General features: G+C 38.0%; 1 protein-coding gene across 32 annotated transcripts in view; it reads left to right on the forward strand.

Moving 5' to 3' along the window:
* Window positions 1–25,340, forward strand: part of SOX6 (SRY-box transcription factor 6) — a 445,713-nt gene that overhangs the window by 411,317 nt on the left and 9,056 nt on the right. For 27 of the 32 annotated variants that reach the window (XM_073347430.1, XM_073347431.1, XM_073347425.1 and 24 more), the window contains 2 exons: window positions 18,578–18,811; window positions 21,908–22,124. In XM_073347430.1, coding sequence (XP_073203531.1) covers window positions 18,578–18,811; window positions 21,908–22,124 — 451 coding nt within the window. The remainder of the gene's footprint in view (window positions 1–18,577; window positions 18,812–21,907; window positions 22,125–25,340) is intronic. The other 5 variants (XM_073347419.1, XM_073347435.1, XM_073347436.1 and 2 more) reach the window with 1 other exon arrangement.

The following is a 25,340-nucleotide window of genomic DNA, read 5'->3' on the forward strand; positions in this document are numbered from 1 at the left end:
TCCAAATACAGTCCCCTTGTGCTTCAAAACAACCATGTTTTAAGCTCAAGGAATATATTTTATTATAGGAAACACCAGAAGACCTTTATCCATAGTGCTCTGCTCTGTGCAAGTGTAATAATATTGGACAACAATTCCTCTCTATATTGATACATGTATGATCAGTACAGTGTTTCCAATATGGCATCAACGTGACATGTAAAAGCCAAGAGTCATATTTTCTTTTAATTCTAGGAGTGCCTGCAATACTTGGTTCATTGACCAGAAACTCAAGAAATTATAAGTATCTTCTTTTAGAGGCGGGGATTATAATACAACTATTGAAATTCATTACAGTTGGCTGCCTTGAGATTACAAACCATAATTATGGGATGTCATAAATATAAAGGGAAGGGTAAACCCCTTTAAAATCCCTCCTGGCCAGAGGAAAAATCCTCTCACCTGTAAAGGGTTAAGAAGCTAAAGGTAACCTCGCTGGCACCTGACCAAAATGACCAATGAGGAGACAAGATACTTTCAAAAGCTGGGAGGAGGGAGAGAAACAAAGGGTCTGTGTCTGTCTGTATGCTGCTTTTGCTGGGGATAGACCAGGAATGGAGTCTTAGAACTTTAGTAAGTAAATTATGTCTGTATGTCTTTTTTGTAACTTAAGGTTTTGCCTAGAGGGATTCTCTATGTTTTGAATCTAATTACCCTGTAAGGTATCTACCATCCTGATTTTACAGAGGTGAATTCTTTACTTCTATTAAAAGTCTTCTTGTAAGAAAACTGAATGCTTTTTCATTGTTCTCAGATCCAAGGGTTTGGGTTTGTGGTCACCTATGCAAATTGGTGAGGATTTTTACCAAACCTTTCCCAGGAAGTGGGGTGCAAGGGTTGGGAGGATTTTGGGGGGAAAGACGTGTCCAAACTATGTTTCCCAATAACCCAGTTAGAGTTTGGTGGTGGCAGTGGATATTCCAAGGACAAAGGATAAAATTAATTTGTACCTTGGGGAAATTTTAACCTAAGCTGGTAAAAGTAAGCTTAGGAGGTTTTCATGCAGGTCCCCACATCTGTACCCTGGAGTTCAGAGTGGGGGAGGAACCTTGACATGGGAGAACTTTGTAGACTTAAGTTTCAGATTTAATGATGGTGTCTCCTCTCAGTAAATGGTGGTAGAAATTAAATGTGCTTACCTCAGAACAAACATACCTTTCAGAGGTGACCTAATGTACAAAACTGTTGTTTAAAATTTGCAACAGTTGTAATGGTTTTGCCCACTTCTGGGTGAAGGCCTGGCAAATGGCTGTAAAAGTTAGCACTATCAACAGCTAATGAAGTGATAGAGCTATTGCTTTATGTACTGTCGACATTGAAATGAGAACTGTGTTTGAAAATGATGTTCATAGAGGATTCAAACACAGTGTTGCCAACTTTTGAATTATTTGGTTTCTTTAAAGCTCCTGGAGTCATATTATTATCTGTAAATCCTAGCTTTCATTTAAAAAAAAAGATAAAAAGGAAAGTTTCTAGCCCTCATGGTTGGCAGGAAAATCTTTAAAAAGTGATTTGAGTGCCACCTAAAGGCTCAAAAACCAGAAGAAAAATAAAATGAACAATTTTTTAAATTAAAACCTCATGATTTCTAACCCAGTAGCATGTTTTTGGGGCCTGACTCATAATTTTTGAACAATGGGGATTGGCAGTACTGAATTACAACTAGCCAATATGGACATGACCAAACCCGCTTTGAGCCTAGACAAAGCTGACAGCTGTTTTTGAGTACGGCTCTAACACAGTTTTTCCCCATCCACAATAGCTGGCCAAACTGTGTTAGAATATGAGTCAGCAGCAGCCATATTTGAACCTTGTTTTAACACGTAACAATCAATCAATTTGCAAGTTCCTAGAGGGTAATAAGTAATAGCCAACATGCATGTGTCACAAACAAATTATGCCAAAGAAACCTAATTTCTTCCTTGAACAGGTTCACTGGCCTAGTGGATATGGGGAAAGCAGTTGATATGATATATCTTGATTTTCGTAAAGCTTTTGACACAGTCCCACATGATATTTTCATAAGCAAACTAAGGAAATATGGTCTAGACAAAATTACTATAAGGTGGGTGCATAAATGTTGAAAGATCGTACTCAAAAGAGCTCTTATCAGTTGTTCACTGTAAGACTGGAAAGTCGTATCTAGTGGGGAGCCGCAGGGATCTGTTCTAGTTCCGGTACTTTTCAGCATTTTCATTGATGACATGGATAATGGAGTGGGGAGTATGCTTATACTGAACTGGAAGCAACATAAAATCTGTCTACTGGCAAAAATCAAAATCTGTAATGCTGTTGTTCTCACAGCTCTATGGGTGCAAAACATGGACCCTATTATGAATGGCACATTTAAAAGCTTGACAGTTTCCATTTGCGACCCCTACAACAGTTGCTGGGCATCAAATGGCAGGACTGGGTTTACAATACGGAAGTTCGGTCAGCATCGAGAATCATTTGATCTGCACCCAGTTGAGATGGGCTGGCCATGTAATTCGTATGCCTGAGACCCGTTTATCAAAACAAGTCTTATATTCTGAATTAAGCTCCGGCAATCGTAAGCGTGGAGGACAGATGAAATGCTTCAAAGGCACTATGAATCAAAATCTGCTCAAAACTAACATTTCTGACCTTTGAGCAGCTGGTGAGTGATCATATTGCATGGCCCTGCGCTATACGGGAATCATGAGAAGAATCATTTTGAGCAGCTGGAGGCACAGCGCCAGGCACAGAAACAATGTGCAGCTCTATCAACACAGCTAGGCAAATGTCTCTGTGGCTAGTGCAGTAAAAGTTGTTCTCCCCAGATTGATCTGTATATGCCCATTTGTACAAACCGTGATTGTCAACATCGTCCTTGAAATCAAGGTGACTAGCATCAGCAGCATCAACATGCTTATAAAATTTATAATGACACCCAGCTGAGAGGGGTTGCTAGCACTTTGGGAGGGCATAAAAAATGACCTTGACAAATTGGAAATTTGGTCTGAAATCAACAAGATGAAATTCAATAGACACAAGTGCAAAGTACTTTACTTAGGAAGAAAAAGTACAAAATGGGGACTAACTAACTAGGGACTAGTATTGTGAAAAAAGCTCTGGGGTTTATAGTGGATCACAAATTCCATATGAGCCAACAGTGTGATGTCGTTGCTGAAAAGGCTAATATAATTCTGGAGAGTATTAACAGGAGTGTCGTATGTAACACAAGAGAGGTAATTGTCCTGCTCTGCAAAGTACTGGTAAGGCCTCTGCTGGAATACTGTGTCCAATTCTGGGGTGTTACTCTTTAGGAAAAGTATGGATAAATTGGAGAGAATCCAGAGGTGAGCAACAAAATAATAGTTTTCAAATATGTTAAGGGCTGTTATAAAGAGGACTGTGATCAATTGTTCTCCATGTCCACTGAAGGTAAAACAGGAATTAATAGGCTTAATGTGCAGCAAGGGAGATTTAGGGTAATATTAGGAAAAATGTTCCAACTATAATGATAGTTAAGTACTGAAATAATCTTCCAAAGGACACTGTGGAATCCCCATTATTGGAGGTTTTTAAGAACAGGTTAGACAAATACCTCTCAGGGATTGTCTAGGTATACTTGAGCCTGCCTCAGTGCAGAGGGTTGGATTAGATGACCTCTCAAGGTCCCTTCCAGCTCTACTTTTTGATGATTCTGTGTTTTTGTAAAAACCAGTTCACTACTCTGTGAATACAGGTTGTTAGGTTTTGAGAATCTTCTCTTGGTTCAAGTCCTAATCGAGACATTCCTCACATAGGTGCCCAATTTGTCATTTGAAGTGTGAGTCTTGTACCTCTTATATTGAATCAATGTTTTGGTATACGTACCTGCTAATGTAGTATGTATGCCAAGTATACTCATTACTGGAACAGCTCCTTCTGCTTGCAGGCTTGTGGTCAAGTGCTTTGTTAGTGTTCAGAAAATACTTTAGGGTCTTGCCCTCTAGTGGATGGAGGCCTGCAGAAAAGATACAAGTACACTGGAGATGTGATCCTCATTCATGCAAAATAATTCCTTCTGTTAAAGGGAGTGTAGTTTTTGTGATTCGAGTATGGACTCAGAGTAAAAATTTATGGATTGTGTTCTTGGCACTGCTGCTGACTCATTGTCTGATGTTGAACAGGTGATGTAATGTCTCTGTGTCTTGTTTTCCCATCTGTGAAATGAGAATAATTATACATAAATGCCCCATAGCAGTACTGTGAAGCTAAATTACTTAATATTTTGGTGACTTTTGGATGAAGAGTGCTATATTGGTGTAAAGAACAATTATGAAAACTGTCACATTCTGTATCTATTTGTACCATATCATCAGGGATGTGAGAGTTACATGCGTGGCCTCAAAATTTGCCAGTTGGGATAGCTTGTGCAAAACCTTCCTCCTCACCGCAGAAATCCTTTTTTTGTGACAACTTTGCTGATTCTGGGCAGTTTGTGTTTGTCTGCCTCTCCTTCTTTACAAGGAATTCTAGCTGTGTTCAGTGAACATGCTCTATAGCCATGAGAAGGAGCATGTTAACTAGCTAGACTTCTCACGAGGATACTCAGCCTTCAGGAAGCAAATGATCAGCTGTCAACATTCCCCCCACTACCTAGCCCTTCTGAACATGCCTTGACTGGCTTGTTCCCTTCCCTTTAGTTTCTCCACACTCCTTCTGGCAGCCGGAAAGATGGGATCAGAGGCCCGCATCCACCAGAAGGTGATTAGAGCCCCTTCTTCCTCTTTCCCCACTCTCTCACTCCCCAGTCCCCAATTTTTATGGCACACCAATATTGAATCCTGAATGGAAATAGGAAAAAGCCTAAAATACATGGGAAAACAATCACTCGGGTTTTAAAATTATAGTATACATTAAATATAATACACTTGTTTAAAAAGATCTACTTTCCTAAATGGCCTTTCTGTGCATCTTGTGCTGCCATAGAATATCCAGCCTCTAGTTTGCTGCAGAATTCATTACTGGAGTACTGCTGAAACTAGAGATCCTTTGTGCAGAATATAGCATGCCCTTCAGTACTCAGTTCTGTAAAAATAATAGTGGTCAAATAGATGTGGTTAAATAGATAGAACTGAAGAACAGATATGTTCTGGAAGACGGATTATTTTATTGGAGAGAACATATTGTAGAGTATCATATTATTCATGGGGGCTTACTTTCTGAGATGAATGCAAATGTTCTTTGTATTAAGGCAAAGAAAAGTACCATTTTTTATCTCATGGCACAAGCATGCTGCAGCTAGACACAGCAGGGTCTGTTCATTCATTCAAATGGGCCTAAAGGAGTTAGGAACCCAAATCCCATTGAGGTAGTTGAGTATCTAACTCTTTTAGACTCCTTTGAAAATTCCACCCTCAGTGGAGTAGGTCCTATTCAACCAATGACTGTCTAATCTATATGTCTTCTATCTAGATTCTTGTAGTGCGCCCCAAACCATGATACTTCTGATTTGGTGTTTGACTTGGGTCAGCACTATTGTTATTGATTGTGGGGCACAATCACTGCAAAGGAGCGTAACAAATTCAGTGGATAAGTGGTTGGTGGAGAAAGAAATGTACCATGTTTGGGTTTGGTGCAGGTATAGCTAGTCCCCAAGAAACCGGGGAGCAGGTAGATGGTTGCAGCAGCAGTAGTTAGTACAGGTATAGGGGTGAACAATAGGTAATGTGCCTGTGAGGGAAAAGAATACACTGGCTGTGGAAAAGAAAGGGAGGCTGCAAGCTTCACGGAGGGAGAGGTAGCTGCCTGGGAGAAGGTGAGAGTGTGGAGGAGAGCTGGAGAAGTGGTCAGAGGAAAGCTGAGAACTATGGAATGAATAAAAGAAATAGGCGCCTTTTGTATCTCCAACTACCAGCTTGCTCCCCAGTTTTCAGAACCCCACTGTTCACTTCCTCCACAACCCGTACAAATACACACAGAGACAGGTGTCCTGGTTTTACATTTCAGACTTCAGGGTCTTGATATGTAAAGGGCACACCTCTTAAATAAAGAACAGATAAACTTCTTAAAGAGACACATTGGCTGTATCCCTAAAGTTCCAACGTGCTGTTAATCCTGTCTGAGATGATGCCCACTGTAACCTGCCTGTAATAAAGCAACCGTTCCTGCAAAAAGGTGGGCAGCAAAAATCCACATGTGAAAAAAATCTTTTTTTAACTTCACAAAAGGTCAACTTGGATCTGTCAGGGAGAGGTAAGGAAAACAGATTTTTTTTTTAATGTAAGCAAATCAATCTTGGCAGCCTGCCAACACAATCCAAAACTGTGAGGTAACATGTTTAACACCCTACTAGGTTGAGGTGTAAACAGCAGGTACTACATGCATGACAAAGCATCATCTACTTTTGTGACAGTGCCTCATAAATACTGTGGAAAGAATGCCTCTCCATGCCAGTATTTGTCGCACATAAATATTTGTAATAGTTGCTATGGCAGTTGAGAAAGGAAAGATTAAAATCAGGAAATGGTGAAAGCTGTCTGAAGACAAAGAAGTGTTTCCAGAGAGACTACAGAAAGCTCAAACCTTAGATGCCTTGTTCCCGGTAGTATCTGTATCTGTCTTTGATAAAACTATATTCCCCCAAATGTGCCTTTATTAATTCAAGATGAAATCATTTCTTAATGTCTGAGTTATGGGGCCTGATATTAAGAGGAGGCCTCCGATAATTGTGGGTGCCATTTGTAGCACTTCAACATCTACCTGATTATATCTGAAATTTGGATGAGGGGCCTAATTGACAAGGATTAACTAATAATGTTGGGAATTTAAGGGAAAGCGTTGAGGTGGCCGAGACCTAGGTTCTGAGTCTGACTTTGTGTACTGCAGTATAAATCAGGAAGCACTCCATGAAAGTCAGTGGAGTTCCACTAGTGTAAATGTCTGAAAATGAGATGAGAATCAGGCCCTCAGTCTTTAAGGACTTGGCCCATTGCTTTCCTGAGGGCAGCTGCTTTATGGACGAGGTTGCTGCCAAACCCCACATACAGTTTTATGGGGGGCAACGCCCACCTCAAGTGATGAATAATCTGAGATGCAGGGTGTGGACCGATTTCCCACTGCATTGAAAACTACTCCTTTCCAGACACTAATATTTAATATACAGGATAGTTCTCACTTTCCAAATTATAACTCTGGCAGTTCTATACAAGAGTTACCTTTGGAGTTTCAGCTGTCTTGTATTTTTTCCTACTGCTAAGCATAAGTATTTCTCATTTGCTGTTTCTGTGCTACAGTAAATGATTCTTTTCTAATAGCACCTTTATGTTAAAAATGATTATAGTAGAATTGCTAATATTATATAGCCACAGTTACAATGCTCTGAGTATTATATGGAGGTGCCCATTAGTGCAGTTATAGTTAAGGGCTTGTCACAATTTCCATTATATAGTAAACCATTATTTTCAGAAATTTAGAACAAGGCTATAAAAAATAACTCGAGGCTGAGGCTTTGCACAGAAAGTCTCAGCCCATGAGAAAATTATTGTCACAAATGTTGAGGGCAGTCAGTCTGCTCAGCCTATTTTTAAGTTATGAGACTGAAAAATTAAGTATAGTAGTTCCAGGGTTTAAAACATTTATTTTCACACTCCGAAGGCCAAATTACTCTTGGAAGGAGCTGCCACTCATGTCAGTAGAAATCCAATGGGCCAGATGCTGAGCCCTGCCTAAATCTTCTTTGTGCTGCTTCAGTGATGCAAAAGGAGCTCAAAGCTGTCTCGCACAGGTAGCTGAGAATTCCTCCAGCAGAGGGGAAATCTCAGTTGGTTTAAAGCCACCTTTATACTACCTTCTCTCTGCCCATTCGAGCATAGGTAACAGGGTAGGGATGGGATGAAGAACTGCAATCTGGCTAATCCTCAGCCACTGGAATTATCCAAATAGAGCCACTCCAGCTTGCATAGCCTTTATACTGCTCTAAATTATAGTGCAGGTTATTTTGTTCTCCAGCAGTGTCAAGATCTTAGGAATGGAAAGCTGGTTTATCGCCATTTCCTTCTCCACCACTGAGTTGCACTGAGCATCTAGCCCCATCTGCACATCCAAAGTGAAATTTTGCTTCCAGAGTACAGAATTTTCTTTATTTCTTTAAATTTAATGTTTTAAGCAGTTAGACGAGAATGCATATTGGGAGTATTTGAGTGTCTTTCTTAGTTCCCGAAAATATTAAATATTATATTTTAAATATAGCATCTAACTACAGATCAAAGGTTACATTTCAAATGCTCGTGCAAACTTGAGCTTGCAATATTTGTATGGACACCTATTGTACTGCAAAATCCCATATTTTTTAACACAAATCAGGGAATGGCAAATGGGTATTTTTCCATTCAGTTATGCAAATTGTAAGAGCATTTTCCTGTTTTCACCCACAAATCCTGTATAGGTAGGTGCAACCCATTTTAAAAATTATTCCTATGAGTTTTCCAAAGATTTTCTAATATGTATTAACTTTGAACTCATACCCTCGTACTACAGCTGTTGCTTCTCCATCATCATTTATTATTTATTTATTATACTATTGATTATTGGTTTCAGAGTAGCAGCCGTGTTAGTCTGCTTTCACAAAAAGAAAAGGAGTACTTGTGGCACCTTAGAGACTAACCAATTTATTTGAGCATAAGCTTTCATGAGCTACAGCTCACGTCACCAGATACAAAGCTTATGCTCAAATACATTTCTAAGTCTCTAAGGTGCCACAAGTACTCCTTTACTATTGATTATTATAATTATTATTACTACCCCCTAAATGTGCTAGGCAAGAAAGAAATGAGACACACACATTCTGCTTCTAGGTTCTTGCAGTCTAATTATAGATGTGACAGAATAAGTAAGACCAGCAAACACTGGATAGAAGAGAATTACTGATATTGATACACTGAATTATGATATATGCTAGGATGTGTCAAATCAATTTGTGGATTGAATACTATAAATGAGCCATTAATGTAATGATTCCAAAATAGATATTAAAATCTTTTGGCGGAATGCTCTGCATTTCAGAGTTTCTTAGATACCCACAGTTATTCCACAGTAGACATGACTTTAGGGAGTTTGTACTGCAAATTTCTGCGTGGCTCGAAAGCTTGTCTCTATTACCAACAGAAGTTGGTCCAATAAAAGATATTATCTCACCCACCTTGTCTCTAATATTCGGGATTGACATGGCTACAACTGCGCTGCATACATCTTCTCTCCCAGAAAGTCAACACAGAATATCTCCTTATAAACCATGTGATAGTTTAATTGTTTGAAGTCATATTTTTGCTGTAATAGGGCAAGAAAAGTTGCTTATTCTCAGTTTTCAGACCCTTTTTTGCCTTCATCTCTGCCTAAAAAGAAGTATTTGTAAAATTTGAAGTTGTGCTGCTGCTATTCTCTAAAAAGAATGGTCATTCTTTGTTCTCCATCTTAAAATAAAATAAAATAAATAATGGCCAAGAAATGAATGTGTCCAAATCTGGCAGATCTAGTTTTGGCAAAACTTTGTTTGATATCATGTCTGAGTAAGACTGTAAAATATGTCCCTGTGTTTTAAAAATCAGTATCTTGGTTTATAAATCATATAGGTATCATCATGTCAGGAGGTGTTTGCAATCATGTTGATATCAGTTCCACTGATGATATATTGGCTCTTAAAGGGCTAATCTGATATCAAATAAAAATCCCTTTCATGTGAATTAGTACTGTTTTGGCTTTGAAACTGATTGGTATAGTATATACCACTATATACAATATATAGTATATACCAGTATATACAATAATGCCACTTAATTGTCATCATAATTGTTCCAAAAAATTGTTCCAAAATTAATTGTTCCAAAAAATATCAGAGGAGTGTGTCATATCTTTTAATAATAGTAATAATATCAAGCATTAGAAAGTGCTTCAACCTGCATATCTAATCTGTGACAGTTAATACTTTAATTTCAAAATAAACATGAAATGCAAAAAATGATATCAATAGGGAGGCAATGTATATAATGTTTAGACCTGGTGACTGATAATTCCACTCTCTTCACTGGCACTGGGCAAATTGTATGACCTGCAACTCTGACTTTGTCCCTCAGTAAAATGATACCTACTTCAAAAGGGGGCTTTTGCATATGTTTGTAAAGCATTTTGAGTTCCTCCAATGAAAATTGCCATGTGAATGCAAAGACTTTTTATTACAGTTAATTAATTTATTTTCCAGAAATATAAAATCAAGGCTACTTCAGCATCCTTCTTTGTACCTAGAAGTTTCTCAGGTCCCGAAAGACTCATTTTTCATTCCATTTGTGCTACAGCACTGAGAAATAACCTTACCATTGTGGGCTTAAATCAGACCCTGTACAGTAATTTAACACAGTTCTGTATTATTTAATAGATGATTTCATTGTTTTCGAGTGTCTACCATGCCACATTTCAATAAGGGTTAGTTTTGCCATAAAATGTGGTCAAGTAATCTAAACTGTTTGTGTAAACCATCAAGAAAATAGCTGCATTTAAGGGTTTTGATTCATTTGAACTTTGCGGATTTGGACAAAACTGGTTGCTGTTTGTGGAGGTGATAATAGCCTATTTAAAAATATTGTTTCAGAGTTTAAATTCAAGTCACAAATCAGCACTTACACTGTTGAGTGAACTGCTACCACTGATAAAACTTAGAAGACTTGATTTTATTTTACACACAAAAAATATTTCACTTTTCATTTTTTTAATGGAGAAAAAAGCATGTAACTTGTGTAGGTGTTCAAGTGTATCAATGCTCTGTTTTAATTAAGATAAAGCATTTTGTTTGCATATGTAAAGCAAATGTAATAAAAAGGAAGCTCAGTGCCACCAAAGCTGAAAACAAGGGACTTTGGAAAATATATGCTGCTATATAACTGGCTTAGAATTTCCTTCATTTTGCAAAGCCACGAGCCACATGCATCAGCTCACCGCAAAGTCATTAGGTCTTTTTAAGCTCAGATGAAAAACATTAACAAATACCACAAAAGGCTTTAGTATGGCTCCTTTGTTCATTCACATATGGCAGTTTATAACTCCTGCGCCACTTGGGTCGTGTGTTTGTTTAAGCTGCCTCCATCAGGCCAGCCCTGAAAGAACAAAAGACATCTTGAGCGATCCTAAGCAGGAAATGGGCTAATCTAAACACGGTTTGTGACACTATAAGTAGAATAGAAGAGGGAGGGATTGATTAGTCATTAATGTCCAATTGACTCCATATGGATGTTGCAATAATAAGGCCTTCTTCAACGCAGTAGCAGAGTTATTGAATTAGAGGTTTGTGTTTCCTCAGAGCTGACCTTAGGGAATTCCCTTTTGGTTCTTCTTGTTGATGTTTAAAGAGAATGGAGTCTCTAATAGGGAAAATAGAAGCATTATCTGCAGTAACACTTGCTAAGAATATCATAACTGAGTGTTGCATTAATGTGAGATGTAGCCTCTGCTACAGTAGATTTTTAATTCTTAGCATTTATTTAGCATGTTTAAATGTCTTCGGAGGTGAAATATTTTAGATCCCATTAAAATGTTACAATTAATTTAATAAATCAGACATACTTTCCTCAGGTTCTTTTCCCTTCCAGGCTACAAGTACTGTTCATGAGAAATGTTGGACCTTAGAATCCCAGCTGAATAATATTTGTTTAGTGTTTGGAGTGAAGGCAGCCTGGAGACCAGACACTGCCATGCAGGATACCTGTGCCTCAGAGTGGCTACAGACTTCACACCCCTTGGGCTAGTGATTTCTCTGTTCCGTTGTTAGCATTGCAGAGTGTCTCACACCAGACAATTGATGGGAGTAGGATTTGACAGTGGCTCTTTAAGTGCCCGTATATTCTACGTTCCTTGCTGGTAATAAAGTGTCATCTATGTGTGGATGGGGATGTAAAGAAAATAAAGAGGTAAAAAGGCAGAGAAGGGATAAGAAATATGTCTATAAACCTAGGACCTAACTTGGATCAGTCCTTATATTCTGCTATCAAGCAGAAAATTTTGTCACATTTTGCAAAATCAGCTGTATGAATTTGTATCTAAACCTATTCGTTCAATGAAAAGGTATTTGTTGTATTTTTCAACTCTCTAAAGCTTTTGCCCATCCATTAATTTCAGATGTGTTTTTGTTTTTCATGCTTGTAAAAATATCAGACAAGCTGTACTGGAGGCTGCCATCCTCTGTCCTCAGAGGACGTGCAGAACAGAGAGTTGCAAAGTTATTTTTTTCACTCTAACCTATTTTATCCTTACCCATATTCTGGAGGGATCCATCTCTAAGAACAAGTGTATCATTCCAGTTTCAATGCCCATTCAGTCCTCAGCGTCTCTCCTGTAACCAGCAATAGCAATGCTAGTAGTTCATATTGGCATGAAGTATTTTATGATGTGGCCACCAGGGTCTCCTATTTGCCCAAATAAGAGGACAGGGCAGCACCTGGAGGCTATAAAGGATCAGAGAGATGTTGAAGTTGATAGGAGTTTTGTTATTATCTTCAAGAGAGCCATGCTTTCAGCCACAGAAGACTGTCCCTTCTCTAAAGAGCTTACAATCTAAAAGATAGGACAGACAAACAGATATAGGCAAACAACAAATAAGCAATATGTCAAAAGTTACAGTATAATTTCCCCAACATCCCACTCACATGACAATACTTTCCCCCACCCTCTCCTCTCTCCAGATTCTGACCAAACTTCTTCCCAGCTCTTATTCATAGAAAGCACCCTCCTTCTCCCCTATCTATCCTCCGAAAAAAACGCTTAGCCTCATCTGGTTGTAGAAGATTTTTTAAAGTGTAAGTGCTTGGCCGGATCAGGGCCACAGTATTTTAGCTTCCCCTTCATTTTGTACTGTCCTTTGACTATGTTTAGTCTTCATATGCTAATCCTGAATTTAACTTCTCCAGAGGAGTTAAACACTGTGCATCTACAAAAAGTGATCGCTGTCCTCTAATCTGCTTTTTGTTTTGTATTATCTCATCCATGGCTCAGCCCAACAGAAGCTGAAGAGCTGGAAAGCAAAACAGCCCTATACCCTCAGAAGCTGAAAGTGACACTTCTATAGCCCCAGCCTCTGCTGGGCTGAGGAGTAGATTTCCCTGCCAACTAAGCCAATAGGGCAGCCAAATTTTGTTTTTGTAAAAATTTTGAATCCCGACCAAACTCCTCATTCTGGAAGTCAGACTCCCATTCTGTGGCTGCATTATGAACAGTACATTAGTGAATGGCCCATTCGTCACCACAGACACACACTTGTTTTAACTTTCCCCCAGTTAGTAGTGTATTTGTACATATTATTTTGCAGAGGGATTTTATTAGATAATGATGAGCAAACTCTCCCTATGAATTAGAGCTAAAACCCCTACCACTTTACAGTCTTCCATATCCTTTGCTCTTCAAATTCCAGAATAGTCTCTCTTTTGTTTCTGGCTCACTCATTATTGTAACTATCAGCACAAAACAAGAACGTGGCTTGTAAAACCTGTTGAAATTCTGTATGTGGGTGAAAGAGCTTTTTTGATATTTGATTGACAGATTGAAGTTGTTTAGAGCTGACCTGCAGTTTGAAATATAGTTATTGTTATGGGTTTCAACCTGCAAGACCACATTTACATCTGCCTCTTTTCTATCATTAAAGCCTTAGTTATAACCTCAGTGAACATTAAGAATTTTTGCTCTCCAGTTATACCTTTTGCAAACAGAAGCATTTTCTGTAATGTATAGTATATTGAACATACTCCTGCACTTGTGGGACGCTTAGGACAGACAGGTTGTGTGATTGGTAATTATTTTTAGAAGCTCATTTTGCACAGATTCTTTTGTGAGAGCCCTTGGGCCTAGCTGCACATATTCACTCAAAGATCAAGCAGAGAAAAGCTCAACTTTCTTCAGCTGCCTTTTCCAATCCTTCAGGTATGGACTTGCTCAAAGTAGATGCATCAAAAACTTTGTGTCCTTTTTGGGATGTTTGCAGTTTACTACTACTGTAATTAGAATCATTCCCTAAAAAAATAATTTAAAATAGATTATAAGGGTTGTAGTTTCATTTTCCTATTCCAAATTATAATCTCTCGAAATAAAGAATTCAGTCCTACAAATGTCTTATTGAAGTATAATGGACGTTTTCCTGCATCGGAACCAGAGGATCAGGCCAAAACTTTATTAGAAAGACCTAAAGACAAACTCATTGGCCAACTGTACATATTGGTGCAATCAAAAATGTATAGAGTTGTTTCCTAGCGATGGCAACTGTAGATAAACACAGTCGCTTGTAAATGGCATGGTGTGGCAGTTATGTAAATCCAGACATGATTTTCAAAATAAATTGTATTTTAAATACTAATTATTTTTTTTTAAAATAAGTTTTGAAATTTTTGTGGTGTTATTATCTTGGTTACTTCTGCAGGCACAAAAGCTGACCAGAACAAGGGAATTCAGTGTTTTACTTTTAGAGACTATATAATGCATTATACCTCTCCAAAGTAACTCTTTTCATTTGTATACAGTGCTCAGAGCTAAAGGTTGTTTTCCTGATTCCTCCTTTGGTGTTATATGAGCATGTTTTGCATGCAGTTGTGTTAGACTACAGTAGTTTCCTCCTTTATTTAATTATTGATCATTACACTGTAATTACAGACATCAGGAGCCAGATGCTCCCCTCTGCTTATGCTGTTGGAGTGGAGTGATATCACTGGAAATATGGCAGGGAGTGTGAAGTTGGGAAGCAGTGTCACCTGTCTCCTGAGAACAGGGAAACCTCACTTCAGAACTACTGCAAGGTAGCAGCAGGGAAGGAGCTTGTGAGGCAATCCAGGGATGGGCCAGTAGATCCACCACTATGTGGATCTACAGGCCTCAAATCTGATGATGCGGAAAGGCCCTGTGTACAATCATGGGCTATAGTGGCAGTGGAAGTGTTAAGCAGCCATCTGCATCATACCAGTAGGTTGAGAGAAGATTCCCCCCCACACCTTTCTTAGATATTCTTTGCCAAATCCATTTATTTGTATAATGGTGGTGGGATGTATGAGTGCAGCATTTGGCCCAAGGATAGATAGACCCTCCCTTTCTCCATGTCTGGTAAACAGAAATTCTTGGAAGGTTTGTGGCTACTCCCTCATGATTAAACCCTCCCATAAATTCCTGCCACTTGCAGTCTCTTCAGTCTGTGTCAGACTTAAGGGAAGCTGGCAGAAAGGTGGGAAGGAAGCTCATTGGCACTGATCCAGCTAAGTACTTGGGCATGTGAGTAGTTCCAAGGAGCATTTATGCGCTTTGTTAGGGATGTGCTTAAGCACTTTGCTGAATTGGGACTATAACAAGGAAGCAAGTTAATGAAGGTAGAAGGTGTAAAATCATTATATATGTCACAGTTCAGGGCAACTGCGCCTGTATTTACCCTCCATGGTTCACCAAGAGCACCCTCTTTAAGGTTCCTAGATCCTCAGCAGTCCCCTTTCTTGGGTAGAGACCCATGTCTCTCTCCCTCCTGACTGGGATTTTTCCAGACTGCATAGTTCTCTGTCAACGATGTATATTCCCAGCATGCCAAACTGCCTAAAACTACACACACACACTAAAATGTTTATCAGAGGTGACCCTAAGCTCAGGTTCTGTTAGGTATTAATTCTTCAAAATCCCACAACTGGGCGTTCCAGGTGGTTACAAGTTCATAACTGTCTCAGATTCAAAACCAGAACAACCATGAATAGCTCAGGCCAGATCTACACTCAGAAGTTAAATCGGGGAGGTGGGGAGATGGACTAACTACGTCAACAAGAGATTTCCTCCCATTGCTGTAGGCCTACACTGAAGCTCTACGGCTGCGCTACAGCATTTCAAGTGTAGACACACCCTTAGGCTTTCCTTTATATAGCTTGGATCTTTGATCATGGCCTTGTATAACAGGTGAGCAGCAGACAAAAAGTCCACTCTTAAGAGCAAAGCTTCAAAAGGCTAGGATTTTGCATAACCACAGGGGGGGAAATTGCATTCTCTTTTTTTTTAGTGCATCCATCTTTTCTCCTTTAAAAAAAAAAAAGTCTCTCTCCCAGGAAATCCACTTCACACGTATTGTCCCAAAAGTCTAATCTTGTCCGACACATTGTTCACTATTGGCCTTCCATCACATCAGCATCCTACAGAGGTTACATAAAATCCTGGCCAACAATAATGCATGAACTTTGTGTTTAGTATGATGGACCCAAAGATACTTAAACTGAATTCAGTAAAGTTTTTCAAGGGCACTTCAGGAAATTGTCCTATCACAGTATTAATCAGCTGGGTAGAGCAATGTTTTTCCCTCTTTTCCTTTTCTATCAGTAGAACTGATTGAATAACTTGTTGCAAATTTTGACAATTTTGCACAGAATAAGGATTCATATTTTTTCATTGGTCAACTAGCTTCATAATGCTGCATTATCATTGCATAGTTGTTGCAAATTTTGATATTTTTAAAAATGGAATAATTTCCATATAATTATATATACATTTTTCAATTATTTGTATTAGTCCTACCTATTAGAACGAAGTCACTAAACCACGGTAACATAGGAAACCCCAGTTAAAAATATCCCAATTTTAAAATAAAGATATATTCTATTTGAGACGACGTGCAGGAAGAGTCTGATCCAGAGCCCATTTAAAGACAGGGAAAAGGCTCCTGTTGACTCCAGTTGCCTTTGGATTAAGTCCTAGAAGCACATCTTTATCTTCACCCACTCAGCAAAACCATTACTCCCTATTGCAAGAGAGAAAGAGAGCAGCAATAGTAACCATCTGTAAATGCTGAACACCTGTGACACAGTAGTTAACTCAGAATAATATTAAAATATTTTTGCATCTGACATTTGCCGCAAACCTGTCTTCTATGTGCACACATGTAAGTATATAAATTGCTGAATCAGTGTCAGCTGTAAAGTAATGGCATTGGGGGCATCATAAATTTCCACAGTGATCCTCAGGAGGAGACACTGTCGTATCTGAATGAGTGTTTTGCTTCCAGGGTAATGTATGTCTTCATCTGGCCCAGCAGTCAGCATATTGCCCTATGTTGATGGATATTGTCCGCTTGAAACTACACTACATTTCACTGCACAATAAACATGGCTGTCAACGCCATATAAAGTGAAATCAATTTATCCTGTATGGTCAGTGCCTTTTAAATGAAATTAATGTACTGTGGGCATGGTGGCAAAAAGGTAGTGTATTAGTTATGCATTCTCTGTTCTAAGACTTTTTTCATGTAAATGAATTGCCTACATGGAATTAAATTGTTGTGTATATAAAATATGATATTTTCCCAATAAATTAGCAAAATTAGGATTCTGCATAATTAAAAACTAGAAGCCAGTCATCGAAGACAATAGAACAATGATACTTTGCAGAAGCTAAATATCTGACCTTATATTTTTGGTTAATATAAATTACCTTCACGCTGCTACAGAAAAATAATGAGGCACATTATTGTGCTAATTTATTGTCATGTTTTGACACAACCACCTTTTTGTTTTTATCAAAGCACTGGAGTGTAGGGTGTTGAAGCCTAAAATAAAATTGTCACTTTTCTCCTGTGCAGCCTTTTCCGCTTCTCTGTTCACAGCTATGTTCCAGCCTTAAAAGTGTATATTACAATTATGATTCCAAAAGTTCCAGGACAAGGACATGAGTTTACCAGCGTCACAGCTCAGCTATATCAGGCAGTTCCTACCATGTAATGTTCAGTTGTGTGCATTCTAATGTACAGTACAGCTAAGACTGCTTGTTGTCAAGAATACTGAGCTTGGGTACAGCCCAAGATCCATCTCAGGTTAGAGCATGCGCAGCTGAGTTGGAGCTGGGGAATGGCAGGCCATCAAGATTCACTGAAGAATTATTGTCAAGGGGAACCCAATATACTAGTCACACCAACCTGTTGCTCTGGTATTAGCATGCATACCCATTGACTGCAAACTACCGTATTACAGATGCGTGGTTTGATCCTGCATGATGCTGACCCATGTTCAGTTATCATTGAAAGAAATTTGAACTGAGGATGCTCAGCCCCCAGCAGAATCAGACCTATGTAATGTGCAACATGTACCCACAGATTAAGAATAGGCTATATAATTTATTATGAAATGTTAGGATATGTTCCACAAGAGTCATTGGGAAGTACTTGTGTGAGCAATTCTACATCACTGTTTGATCCTCACGTGTAACTTTTATACACTTGCACCCATGGAGCATACAAAATGTACACGCAGTATTAGAACCCAGAACTAGAACTTGGTCTAGACTTTGGTACCTTGACAGAAGTAAAATATAATTATCAATACAAACAACTTGTTGGCTTATACAGGTATTGTGGATCTTGTTAAGACTGCCTTTGGATGGTTACATTGGAATCATGAAATTAGGTCTATTTTATCTCCTCGTATAGATCTGGAAGCAAGGGTGGGGGAGAGGAAAAAATGAAGCTAAAATGAACAAGGCATAAGAATTTGTTTTGTAATCGAAATAATAATGCTTTGCATCCATCTTGTTTCTTCCTGCCTTGATATTACAGGAAGTAAAGCAATGAATGGCTCTGCAGCTAAACTACAGCAGTATTATTGTTGGCCAACAGGAGGTGCCACTGTGGCTGAAGCTCGAGTCTACAGGGATGCACGGGGCCGAGCCAGTAGTGAACCGCATATCAAGCGACCAATGAACGCTTTCATGGTTTGGGCAAAGGATGAACGCAGAAAAATTCTCCAAGCTTTTCCTGACATGCACAACTCCAATATCAGCAAAATCCTAGGTAAGTACAAGGAAATAAATATATTGTGACTGATGTAGATGTGGCAGCAAACTAGGACAAATGCAGGGATGGATGTTTAAGGAACAGGCCACAATTTATTAAACTTAACAAAGGGCAGGGGCACTACCCATACTCTCACCAGCAATGGAAGTGGTTCCAATACAGGGGTTACACGGATACTCTGTAGAACTACCTTGGCCTACGACTCAGTATGTTCTTCTGAGTCTTACCACCTCCCTGCGTGAGTGGGACCGGGGATACTAAAAAGTGGGCTGGGGTTGGGGGGGCGGGGACACTTTGGCCCATGAAGGTTTTCTGCTATCCCCTGAGCACAAGGCCCATCAATAAAATCTCAGGTCTTTTACTTCTGGGAACCGTTCCTTTTAACCTCACTGGAAACCAGCCACAAATTGTGAAGAACTAACATCCTTTCCAAGGACTATCGTCAATTGTTAAATCCTATTACTATTTAACTTAACTGCGCCTCCAGGGTGCTGCGAGGAAGGCGAAAAACTTCCTAGGTGCCTACAGGAAGAAAACATTTCTTTCCTAACCCCAAAACACATGATTGGTCAGACTGCTATATCCACAAAACACACCTCCAAGGCTATCAGTACAGGGTAGAGGCGCCACTTGGCTCAGGCTAGGGTAGGGTGAGGGACCAATCAGCTACTTTCCTTCCCCTTTTAGCTAATGAATGGCAGAGACTCTGAAAGGGAGGGACAGCCCCCTCTGTGTATTCTCCCTCATTCAACTGGGGCTGTCCCAATTGCCAGTTTACTGTAACAATGGCTCCTGGGTAAAGTGACCCATTGTATGATCACATCAGAAATAATTTGAACTCAAGAGTTCACGATTCATGCAAATGGAAACTGTACTTCTTATGGTAACATTAATAATTTTGGAAATACGTTTAATACAAATCCAAGATAAAAATTTATGTCAGAGAATTAAATGTCAGAAATGAATTATTGGTCAGCAAGTTTCATAACACTTGAAAGAGCATATATTCAATGCATATTTTCTTTGAAGGTAATGTTTTAAAGAAACATACATCAATGTTAGAAGAAAAAATAAAACGAAACACTTGCATTACACAATTAAAATATTACTTAATATTAACAATTCAGAAGTAATATTTAACGCGTATATACATGTGATATGGGCATACACCAATACATGAGTTTTGCCACTGTGCAAATAAATTGGCTGATTTTTTTAGACATTGTGAGTCAATGACTTCTCTGGAGAATTAGAAACATACGTGAGAATGAGTAGTGAAATGTTAAAACATATATTTGTTCTCTGAGTCTTTGAAGTGAAAGATGGATTCTAAATGTAACTCATAATAAATAACAGTAAAAATCAAGTTTCATCTGCAATCATTTTATTGTAAACTTTTGAGTTGAAATGCATTTTTAACAGAGCTGTTTCTCATGCATTTGTTATTTCTGTCAGAGGCAAAAAGACATTCTAGAAATAAATGTTACTCTGTCCTAAAACTTTTAGTATCTCACTTAGAAGTTCTTATATTTTTGTCTATCATTTTGAATAAGTTATATGAATAGCCTTTCAGTTTTGTATAAACCCTGCACTGTTTCAACGTTGGCAGCCATGGGGAATCTATATTATTTGTGTGCATTCTATGAAAAAAATTATTAGGAGTATAGTAACTGTATTCATTAAAATGTAAACTTTCAGCATAAATATATCAGAAGTGCCAGCAATCGTGTGTTTGTTAACCATAGCATTAACCTGTCATAAATAAGTCTATCTCCATATAATATCTTTGCAACTTTTCCAGGACAATGAGAAAAGAGTCTGAATTATTAGAACTGACACAGAACATTGCTGGCTATGGATAATATTTATAAAACTTTTCCATTTGTTGATGTATGAAAAATCTTGGTAAAAGAATAGCTTCCACCCACGTTTACCGCAGCTGTAATAGTTTTATCCAGCTGAAAGACACCAAAAAGTACTTTCTGCATTGCTTACCCAAAACAACCCCCCAAAACCTATCCTCTCTCCAAGAGTTTAGAACATTCTTTATAAACAATACAAGAGATCTGAATACTTTTTCCTCTTCCTGTATAAACTGGATTAGAATTTTTTACTACTTTTATTGGCGCAGCTTTCAATGAATGTTTACAAGAATTAAACTGGTGTATATAACTGCAAATATGCTTTCCTTTAAAAATATAACTTTCTAAGTGCAGTTCAATACATTAATTTAATCTGGCCAGAGGAAAATATGCATAATAGGATTTAAAATATTGTAGAGTGCCAATAGCATGCCAAGGTTATATCAAAGTGCAACTAAATTAAAGATGTCTTATTAGTAAGGGGTTATTTGTAATTTTGTGAATAAGTGAGCTTTTCATAAGTTTTCCTTGCTAAGTAGCAGAGCATTAATATCCATTATTAGAAATTTATAAGCTGTGTTCTCAAGAACTCTTGGAGAAGCATGCATACATGAGCAATGTGATAACCTTTTAAGATCAACAAAATGACAGTAGACCCAGCCTGACTCTAGTAATGTGCATTTTAATAAATGACAGCTTTCAGAGTAGCGGCCGTGTTAGTCTGTATTCGCAAAAAGAAAAGGAGTACTTGTGGCACCTTAGAGACTAACCAATTTATTTGAGCATAAGCTTTCATGAGCTACAGCTCACTTCATCGGATGCACCATTTTAATAAATAGCTCACAGAATTATTCTCAGGTCAAAGGTCATTATTGTAAAGAATAATAGAAAAAAATTGTTATGGACACAACATCCATATTTTCAAATGCAACTATTGATTTTAAATTACTCAATTTTTAGGTGTCTGACTGGAAACAATTTAAAGGAGCTGGATTTTCAGAAAGCGGGTGACCCGCACTCTCTGGAAGTCATGCCCCTTTGAGGTACCTCAAATTGGGTGCCCAAAATAGCTAATCACTTTTGAAAATCTTGGCCACAGACAGGTTTTGTAAATGCTGGTGAACTTGTTAGACAGTATGGCAAAAAAAAAAAAAAAAAAAAAAAAGTGTTTTGCCATGCCTAGAACTAGAACTCAGTCTGCATTACTTGAACATCATGTTTCTGCATATAGGCTCTCGCTGGAAATCCATGTCTAATCAAGAGAAACAACCTTACTATGAGGAACAGGCACGGCTAAGTAAAATCCATCTAGAGAAGTACCCTAACTACAAATACAAACCTCGACCAAAACGCACCTGTATTGTTGATGGCAAGAAACTGCGTATTGGAGAATATAAACAACTGATGAGGTCTCGAAGACAGGAGATGAGGCAGTTTTTTACTGTGGGGTAAGTATTATTATTGCTGTTGCTGTTTTTTACAGCATAGTACGATGTTGTTTTTCAAACAAGTGGACAGTTCTCCTTACCTGACGGGTGTACGAGTTAAGGGTACAATCTGCAAAGTCTTGCTAACACACCTAGGATGTACTATTGAACATAGAATTACCAGCCACATACTGTAGTCTTTGATTAACTATGGGCCTGCTTCTAGAACTCTTTGAAAACAATTGGAGTCTGTTCAGAGCATTTTTAATTGGGCCATATGTGGGTGATTAGCAAGCCCTGCCCTCAGTAGTGATGGTTTCCAGGATCAGTCCCAGAATTAAGACAGGAACAACAGGAAAAAGTAGAAAAGGTGTGCTAGAGAAGACAAGGTTGAAGAAAATAAGAGATTTAGGGATGGGAGGAGTAGGGAGAAGATAGTACGATTCTGCAGAAGCTTGGGGGAATGATGCGCACATCTTGAAGGCACCTAATATTTTTTTGGTTATGTATTATTGTGGTATACAATATTCCTTGAAGAAATGTGTTGCGAGAAAGGACTTAAAGTCTAGGGATAGATCAGCCAGGTTTCCAGTTCAGAATGTATGGCACTAAAAAAAAAAATAAAATCCCACTACAGTTTTAATCAAACTTTGTGATATAAATACAGTGGAAGGTATTTTGAACAGGATGCAGTGGTATGCCAATTGTCCAGATTCAGGATAGAAAGCCCACTGAAACAATTGCATCAGAACTGATTTATCTCTTCCATTCGCTTCTGAATTAATTTGTGATGCTCTGCGCCAGGGTGCGATATTTCTGGTAGTTTAAAAAGAGCCTAAAAGCTATCTCCCCTGCCAGCCCTTCCAAATTCACAATGTTCTGCTCATTTCTCTAATCATAATAATCTCCTTTTGTTGTGTGCTTTACTACCAGATAATTGACCTTGACATCAGTTATGTGTCCTGATTTTGGGGATGTAGAACTCCCTGTTGCAGTCAATTATTTCTTGGTACAGCCTGCAACAATGTTGACTTTTTGTTAAATCAGTCACTAGAAGTATTTTCGTATTTTGAAATATGAAGAGATAATATAACTTCTGAGTCTGTAATATGATGCTGTTAGCTTACTCTGCACTATTAGTTGTTTATTAATAAGCTGTTACAGAAATTGTACAGATACACATCTGAATTGATATAGCATATCACAAATTACATTCAGTTCAAAGGAGTGAAATTCTAATCCACCTCTTCCAAGGCAGATTAACAGTCAAATCATATCAATACAATAAATTTTCAAGGTCCAAAAGCAGCAATGTGGGTAAATTAAATAAAGGAACAATAGCATGACAGTGAGAGAAAAGACAACGGGAGAATCAATTGCTAATTCAAAGCATAATTAAGTTGCAACATTGTAGGGATCAGAGGAGCAGGTAAAATAAGGAGGTCAGGATTGAGAATTATTCTGTTCTTGTAGAAAAGTGAATGACACAATGGCTGTTTTTCAAAAACACTAAAAACTATTCCCCATGAACCCAATGACCCAAGTTAACTTTAATGTCTCCTTGTGATATATCACAAAGAATCATGAGAGGCAACATGGGAATTTAATCATTTTTCTAAATACATGAGTCCTGATTCTTCTAATTTACACTATGACCTCTTAACACCCCTCTGGCAGAATAAAGAGGCCTTAAAGTGAGTGTAAATTACATTTATATTGATATGATTTGAATGTAATTTACAACCACTTTAAGATCCCTTTACACAGCTAAAGATGTATAAAGAAACGTTAGTGTAAGAGGGAATCAGGCCCTTGGTTGGAAACATGAGAGAATATGAAAACGCATTACATGGATTAGTCAAAGGTGACAAAGGATTCATTTCTTTGTTCCATCTGTATTTACATTTGGGAGTTGAGGAGACCTAGAATGTGTGTGGTTCTTCTGAATTTGTTTTTACAGGGTTTCTTTTGTGGTTGTTTGACCTTCCACAGTTGTCGTCCCCCCTCCCCGCCCCAAAAACCCCCCACTGTTTTTTTTCCCAGAAAAACAAACAAATAAATAAACAAACCAAAACCCACTGAAAACACCAAGTGAGAAACTGGAGAAAATTTTTTTTGAAATGAAACACAAAACTCATACTATATGATTCACTTGGTAAGTATATTTATTTCTTAAATAGAAAAAGTTTATATATTGTTCAAAACAAATGCTTCCAATTAAAGTAAAATACTGTGCCACAACAATAGAGTCTCCAGTCAACTAACTAGTTAGGCTTACCCTACTTTCACCTACTTATTTGCTCTGTCAACATCCAGCCTATTATGATGTTTCAACTAAACAACTTTGTGGGCCAAAACCCCTCAAATATGCCACAGTTTGGCACCATTTTAATGTAACAAACAGTGCACAACCACGTTCACAAATGCAGATTTATATTCAAATTATAGCTCAATCTTCAGAGCAGAGTTTGTTGGGAAATAGTTTTGCCATCTTGCAAATATTTTCAAGACTTTGAAAATTTTTATCAACCCCAAGCAGGACAAAAAGTTTAAATCTCAAATTTTCGTGAACCAAAAAATCAAAGAAATGTTTGGTTTGGGTTCATTGAAATGTGTTGTTTTGATTGAGACCTTTTAGATTTTTAAATCTTTTTTCAGTTGAATTAGCTTAAATTTACAAACAAAAAGTCATATTGAACCAGAAAAACATTGTTTTTTGTTTAAAAATATCAAAATACTTCATTGCAACAACTGAGACTCTTTTTTTTTCAAAAACTTTTCAAGTCAGGAGATGCAGTGAAATACCCTGTTTCACAAATTGTTTCAGGTTAAACAAACTGGCATTTTTGGTGGAAAAAAGAGTTTTGTTGAAAAATTCCCAACTAGCTCTACTTCAGAATGAAATCAGAGCCTAATGTTTCTAAGAGCAAAAATCTTTCAAATGTATTTTCTGTTTACCTAAATCCTTCAAAATGGAATAGAACAGAAAAGACAAAAATAAAATGAGAAGACCCAAATGAAATCCTCAAACCCCACAGGGTTGTTTGATTTTTTTTTTCTGGGAGAAAAAACAAAACTCAGGTTTTATAATCCTAGTTTCTTCTAGTGAGGGGTTCTGATGTGTTTTCCTGAGTGTTGTTTTAGATCCAGTAAAGAGAGTTTTCAGTGGGCAAAGTGCTCCGAGTTTCCATGTTCAGTGGTGTATTTGTGGGCATTCATGTATTTGTAAAGTGCCTA

This window comes from Lepidochelys kempii, chromosome 6, assembly GCF_965140265.1.
Source record: "Lepidochelys kempii isolate rLepKem1 chromosome 6, rLepKem1.hap2, whole genome shotgun sequence".
Taxonomy (NCBI): domain Eukaryota; kingdom Metazoa; phylum Chordata; order Testudines; family Cheloniidae; genus Lepidochelys; species Lepidochelys kempii.